This window comes from Uranotaenia lowii, chromosome 3 (genome assembly GCF_029784155.1).
Source record: "Uranotaenia lowii strain MFRU-FL chromosome 3, ASM2978415v1, whole genome shotgun sequence".
In the NCBI taxonomy this organism is placed as follows: Eukaryota; Metazoa; Arthropoda; class Insecta; order Diptera; family Culicidae; genus Uranotaenia; species Uranotaenia lowii.
In genome coordinates, this window is record NC_073693.1 from 366261567 (window position 1) to 366268870 (window position 7304).

Here is a 7304-nt window from a genome sequence, read left to right on the forward strand (position 1 = left end):
CCGAATACAAATAGAGCATGTGTACGAACTTTCCACATCCAATGAAGCGGCTTCAACTTGAGAGCTTTGACTCCGCATACATTTCTATGGCTTTAAAGGTGGAAAATTCTTTGAAGTAAAGGAAAACAGATTATAAACAAAGGATTTTTTATTTGTCGCAGAATCAAAGTAAAATTCCCTTTTTTGGCGTTGTTGTTGTTGCGCAGCGCAACCCCCTCCGGTGGAAAATTCAGCTCTGTTTACCTGATGTTTCAGAGTAGTCCTCCATCCTTACATAAAGTCATGGCTTGGACAAGAAACAATTGAAAAAAAAATGCTATTAATGCACTACAGAGTATTCAACGAGAAGATCAATTCAAAACCTTATGTCACAATGCTTTTAAAATCCAAAGGTTTTTGTTAGAAAAATTTTTCAGGACAGCCGAATATCCTGAAAAAATAAGTTCACTCGTTGAGAGAAATTATGGCTGGCTGAGGGCAGCTTTTAGTCTAAATATATTACTCACCAAACGATAGACTTGTGCGATTCTGGTGAACGTCTTAGAGTACTCTGGTAATTTCGACCCCAATTTCATCCAGGGACTGCGCTAGTCCATTACTTCGGATGAGAGACCATTCTCGTCCTAGAGCGCTCTACTGCAATACTCACTCTGGGCATATTTCCCGTCAGTGAAAAACTGCTTGTCTTCGATGTCACTGCTCCAATGTCCAAGTCCTATTCTCAGCTTGAATCGTGAAAAGTTACTACTGGAATACTACCCGGAAGTTGAGTTACTCTACTCACGCATTCTCTACGTCGTAGATTTTACTCAGAGCTCCGTGGAATCTCACACAGTCTACTCAACATCTTCCCCGTCGTCTTCAGATTAAGTGTCGTTCATCTGGCGTCAAGAGCCTCCGTCTTCAAGGGTGTCATTATTCAAACGAACCCATCACTGACCACAATCCAAGTGATGGCTCCCACTTCAAGTATGTTGAGATGGGTCACCTCACACCATGGACAGTAGAGTGCCCAAATGACCCGACTTTTGAAAAAGTTATGCGCTGCAGGCTAAAATTGATCCTAGGTTTAGTACAAGATCTCATGCCAAATTTGGGCCAGATCGGATCACGGGAAGGGGTCGCTCAACGAGCCTGAAATTTGTATGGGATTTTGAGACATTTTGTTCGGAAGAAACATGAAATAGCAGTTTTTCATCAAAAACGGTTAACAAAAATGGTTTTTCTTAATGCCTAAATTATGAAAAATATTTCATCCAAAGACTGCATATCGATAAGAGTTAAGATAAAAAAGTTATTAGGCTCAAAAAATGGGCTAACCTTTTTTTACGGTGGTATACCATCCTTAAAAAAGTTAGCCCATTTTTGAAGCCTAATAACTTTTTTATCTCAACTCTTTTCGATATGCAGTCTTCGGATGAAATATTTTTCATAACTTAGGCTTTAAGAAAAACCGAAAGAAATCGGCCGACGGGAACTAAAGTTATTGATGAAAAACTGGTATTTCATGTTTCTTCCGAACAAAATGCCTCAAAATCCCATACAAACTTCAGGCTCGTTGAGCGACCACTTCCCGTGATCCGATCTGACCCAAATTTGGCATGAGATCTTGTACTAGGCCTAGGATTAATTTTAGCCTGTAGCGCATAACATTCCACAGGTTTTGAATTTCCCATACAAATTTGAGGCAGTCTAATGGACAGTTAAACATTACTTATTCGGAGTTTTCGTCCTGTAAGTAGAAGTCAGAGTGGCATGAGTACGTGGTTCTTTATAAAACATCTGTCCCAGTCAGAAATCGCGTCTTGTGAAAATCTTCTTCTCCATGTTTTCCTAAGTATACAATTTGCATCGTTCGGGATCATTTCAACAGGACCGTATCTTTCAAATCGGCCTGCTATGCTGTCCGGGACCATTTCAACAGAAAGTGTAGCAAGCGATGAATCATCCAAAAGGATGAAAATCCCTCCCCCCCCAGAAAAAAAAAGTTATAGGAGGCATTGAAATCCGGATCGGGCTGTGAAACATAGGAGGATAATTTGAACCTATCAACATTATTCTCCTTAAGCTCTCCCACAGACAAATTCGGATGTCAATGCTTCCTACGTTTTTTTCTGATATTTTCATCCCATGAAGCATCCCATCGCTTGGTACTCCTCCTTTTGAAAATGATCCAGGTCCATGGTACTAAGAAGGCCGCTCTAAAAGGTACGGTCCTGTTAAAACCATGTAACAACGCACGTTTCAGTGGTGTAATAGAGTTAATTCTTTATTCAACATTACATAGGTACACTTTATCCTAGCGATTACTCGTTCCACTAGCGATCGTCAATATGCGAATTGTCAATAATATTTAAACATCTATTTGGATCCATGAGGGAATCGTAAAATCATAATAATTTTGTTAGCATAATTAAAAGAAGTTTGGAAAGCTTCAAACATTGAATTTGCTTTCAACATAAGTTGCATCATTTCCATTAAATTTTGATGCAAAAATTTTAATTTTTCCTCAGTAATCTCACCCAAATCAACAAAATTGTTAGGATCAGAAAATGAAGGAGAAGAACAAGTATTTGAATTTCGGGGATTTTCCCAAGCCTTCGCATGAACGTTGAGACTTGGTTTTTTCCCATTTTTTATTAGTTATGCCTGGAGAGGGCAACCCATTTTCAACCACCTCTGAGAACGATAAACAACGAGTTTGTGGCGCAGAATCAGCACAGGTAACATTAAAATCACTTCGGGTATTACCCAGCCGTGATTCCAATGTAGACCGAGGCTGACCGCGAACAGGCAGGTAGTTTGCCGGCCCGACGTGTGAAGACGAAAAAGAGGAAGAAACTTTTCTGGAAACTTTGGGATTTTTCCTAGAAGCAATAATTTTTGCCCTGATGGGACAGTCTAGAGAATTCGAGGAGTGATTACCTGCGCAATTCGCACACTTGAAAAATTCTGTTTGTGGTTTATCACCACCAAAAAGGCATTTAGATTTTTCATGATCGAATGAGCCGCAAAGCATGCATCTGGCATTCATTCTACAATTTTTAGTGCCGTGACAAAAAGCTTGACAACGACGACATTGCGTAATATTTTGAAGGAAGTTGGTAGAAGATTTTCGAAAAGGTTCGAATTTGACTCGACAATGAAACATAAGACGAGCCTTTTCAAGAATTTGCAAATTATTCACCTGATCCTTTTTAAAATGGATCAAATAGAGCTCAGGAGCAAAACCAACACTACTGATATTATTCGTGTTGGTTCTTTTCCTCATTTGAATTACTTGAATCGGAGATAAACCTAACAAAGAATTTAATTCAGTTGTGATCTCATCCGGTGTCTGATCGCCGGTGAGACCACGAAGTACAACTTTAAAAGGACGATCACTTCTTGTATCGTACGTAAAAAATTGGTGTTTTTTATTATTCAAATAATTTAAAATTTTTTGAAAATCATTAAAAGATTCCGCCAAAATACGAGCAGTTCCCCTTCGACCGATCTGAAAAGAAATCTTCACATCCTTGACGGAAGTGACGATTTCTTTTCGAAATGCATTGAAGTCAGGAATTGTGACCGTAATTGGTGGAATCTTTTCGTTTTTAAGAGTATAAGAAGAAGAAGGTTTCTTGGTTCTCTTATCAGAATTAAATATGAATATTTCCTCATCACCGATGTTATGAAGGACATCGAATGAATTGGAAATTTCAACTTTTTTGGGCGATGGACCAGAATTAGGTTCGGCAATCCGTTTTCTTCCGGCCCTTGAACCGGCCGATGACTTCCCCATGCTGGAAAGAAAAGAGAAAAATATGAATAAAAGAAAATAGAAATAATTTTAGCACTGAAAAGTGCTGATTGAAAAACAGGTAAGAAAAAAATAAATAATGTAAAAATGTTCCTGTAGGTACACAGCAACGATACGATGCTCCGGCGTACGTGTTGACGGCTCAACGGTACAGATGGAAGTGGCCACATTAGCGATTGTAGAGGACGTATTAGACCATCATCATTTAACAGCTTTAATTAAAAAAGGGCTTATCCCGCGCTGCGTGAGATGAATCAAAATATTAACTTCGCCTGATTCCCGCGGCTTCCAGCAGACAGAAAAACAAATTCTTAGGATAAGCTTCAAAAGGTTCTCGAAGCACACCGGACAGGATGTTTTTTTCGTTCAAGTGCCTTCGAAAGCTCAAGTCGAGTATTTTGAATCCTCATCTTTCACCGCGGGATCAGCCACAAAAAAACGTTGAGCAAAATCTAATCTGCTCCTTAAACCAGCTACTCTATGGAGCCATAATTGGAGCGAATACTTTCATTAGACCTTAATGATCCAGTGCTAATCCTGACGATCTGTTAAAAGATTTCATTGCAAAATTGCACAGTTTTTTGGGGAACATTTCCCCAAAACATTTTAATTTGGCGCATGAAGCGTTTCTGCCCGGATGTAAGGCACAGCAATTGCAACAATTACGTGAAAAGATTTCAGTTATTACTACACTTTTGTAACCTATCTAAGGAAAACTAAACAAAATAATTGGAAATTAGGAAGCTCTTACTTTTGTTAGGTTACATAATTGAAGTCCATCGATCATAGAACTTTACAGCTTACCATCTCTTAATTTATTTTCAATAATTCAATAATTCACAATACTAATTATCACACTTATTTTTCAGCCTTATGAATCCGCCTCCGCCCTTCCGGGACCGTTACGGGACCAGAAAGACTACCGAAGAGATTCAAGACCAAATACACCGCCTCACTCTCAAGGACCCGTTGAAAACGGTCATGTTTTTTCGTAAGTTTTACCCCTCGAATAAAGTTTCCAGATAAAATTAACGAATTGTCTTATCTCCTCGACAGGTGTTACATTTGTAAGAATAGTTTTCCACCCTACTCGATGGAGTGGCTGTCGACGAGTGCCGAGCATATGAATTCGCATGCAATGCATTTTCCCTGCCTCAAAGGCAGCAACGATCAGGGACCGGGCCGGGTGCTGGCGTGCAAGTCCTGCGTCCACAACCTCACCGTCCAGTGGGAGACGATGGATGCCGAGCGGGTGCCGCTGGAGCACCGCAAGTACATCATTCCGTCGCCGACGCCCAACAGCAGCAGCTCGGTGTCGCCCAGCGGCGGTACGGCAGCCGGGGGTGCCCTCCTGGGTCAGCAGCACCACCGGCCATCGATCACGCTGGCCACACCACCGACGACGCCGGCCGGATCCAATGCGGCCAGCACCTCCGTCTACTGCTTTGTCTGTGGCCTACATTCGGAGTTAAGCTTTGCTAGATTATTATACGCCAATAAAGAGGTGGGTTTCAATGAAGCATAATACTGTTGGAAGGTGTTACTAATTTCTAATTTTAATTTCCATTTCAGGGTTCTAGACCTTATTTTCCTTTCCTGTTAAAACTTAAGTCATCCCCCAACGAGGAACAGTTACGTAGTGACAGTTCAGCGTTGGTGTGTACATTTTGTTATCACTCGCTATTGAATCAATGGCGCAAGTAAGTACTTCTTGTTTCTTTATTAATGTACTACCTCAGAAATCTTTAATTTCTCCAAGACATTAAGATAAATTTCAACTCGTTCCAAATCACGAATATGTAGCTTTATGAATTAGTACTTGCCTAGTTCTAGTAGAATAGTCAGAAAATCTCAAGGTATCGTCGACGAAAAATGTCTGGGGGCCGTTAAAATGTTTCGTAAGGCTTCTATCATTTTAGATCTCACTTCCATATACGTAATACACACAATGTAAGAAGCTGTTATACTCACTCACCCCCTGAACGCTTTACATAATATTTGGATGGTCCTTGGAACAAATTAGATTTCTAACCGAAATTTAATCCGATGCCATTCGAAGATTTGGCGGAATTAATAGCAGAAAGAATGATCACGTTAGCCATGACTTGATGTCATGGCTATGAGGTAACAAATGTGAAAAATTTCTACCATTCTTTTTCTGACCACCCAAGGAGCTAGTCACGATAAAGTAAAATTTAGTAGTTTCGCAAATCTCTCATTAGTTGTTACAGCGTGTTAGAACTTCAAAACACTGTCTAGATTTCCTTTTTGTATTTGAAGTGTGCTTAGTGAATTCCATTACTCCTTCCAGATATGAAGCTCAAAACAATGTACCCCCGACGAGCCGGGAGTACAACTTCCACGACTACTGCTGCCACCTGTGCGGGATCACGACGTACCGGAAGCGGGTCCGAGCGCTACCGATACGAGAGTATCCCTTTGTGGCGAATCGGAAAAGCGACGGGCTGCTGCTGGAGAACGGAGAGTTTGCCGTGGTGTGTCTGGATTGCTACGAGGGTCTGAGGTAAAATGTCTAATTTTCACTCATTTCCAAATTGGATCGGTCGTAAAACTTTTTTTTTGCAGACAACAATCAGCTGAGTACGATCGGTGGGGCGTTGCGATCGAAAAGCGAGAGTACAACTGGGTGGCGCAGCCGCCGCCACCAGAGGACAGTCCGGAGGTGTCCGTTGCCCGCCTGCCGAGCGGGGAACGGAGCGATAAAGTCATTAAAAATGTAAGAGTAGGTTTCTGGGGTCATCGGGGTTGGAGAAAAACTTTGAATGATCGAACTTTTCAATTCTCTTGCTTGTATTTCAGTCTCAAGTAAATCTACGTCCAATACCAAATAAGAAAAACTGTTCTCCAAAGCAACCGGGCGGTGATAAGCGGGGCGATGCACGTGAGTACTCTTACGAATTTTCAAATATTTTAACTGACGTTGGATTTTTTTTATTCATTCGTCGGATATTGAGAGAGATCCTATATCACATTTAGACGGAAATGTTCATCAAAAGTTTTCATTTTTTATGAAAGTCGTATAGAAATACTCTTCAGATTCCTTTGATTCTAATCAATGGTAAACCGTGATGTGAAAATGGAAAATCTCGCATTTTCATATGATTTATGTCCACATCGAAAAACTGATCGTCATCCAGTCGTTATCGATGTTGGATGCAGTTCTATTCCTACAGATTTGTAATTTCGCCTCAACAAACAACATGCTAAGACGAATTTAGCTTTATGTATATCATTTTTAAACTTTTAGCAGCACCAGTTACAGGATAAAGTTTAGAAATACTCTCTTCTTACGAATCATTTCCCACTCTCAGGTCTTACGTCTCACTTCTCTTGCGTCATTCCTCATGATTCACTTCTCTAGTTTCAAATCTCAAGTCATAAGTCCCTTGCCTTATGTCACAGGCCTCAAGTCTCAGGACCAAAGTCTCGTGTCGTAGGTCTTACGCCCCATGTCTAAGTTTGCATGTCCCAGGTCAAGATT

The 7304-nt window shown here is 40.6% G+C and overlaps 1 protein-coding gene across 1 annotated transcript in view; it reads left to right on the forward strand.

Annotated features, from left to right (window-relative positions):
- Positions 1-6799, forward strand: part of LOC129750911 (basic-leucine zipper transcription factor A) — a 100450-nt gene extending 93651 nt beyond the window's left edge. The window contains 6 exon segments of the mRNA XM_055746107.1: positions 4672-4793; positions 4859-5306; positions 5375-5502; positions 6114-6326; positions 6389-6539; positions 6623-6799. Of these exon segments, the coding sequence (XP_055602082.1) occupies positions 4672-4793; positions 4859-5306; positions 5375-5502; positions 6114-6326; positions 6389-6539; positions 6623-6799 (1239 nt within the window).
- The last annotated feature ends 505 nt before the right edge of the window (positions 6800-7304 follow it).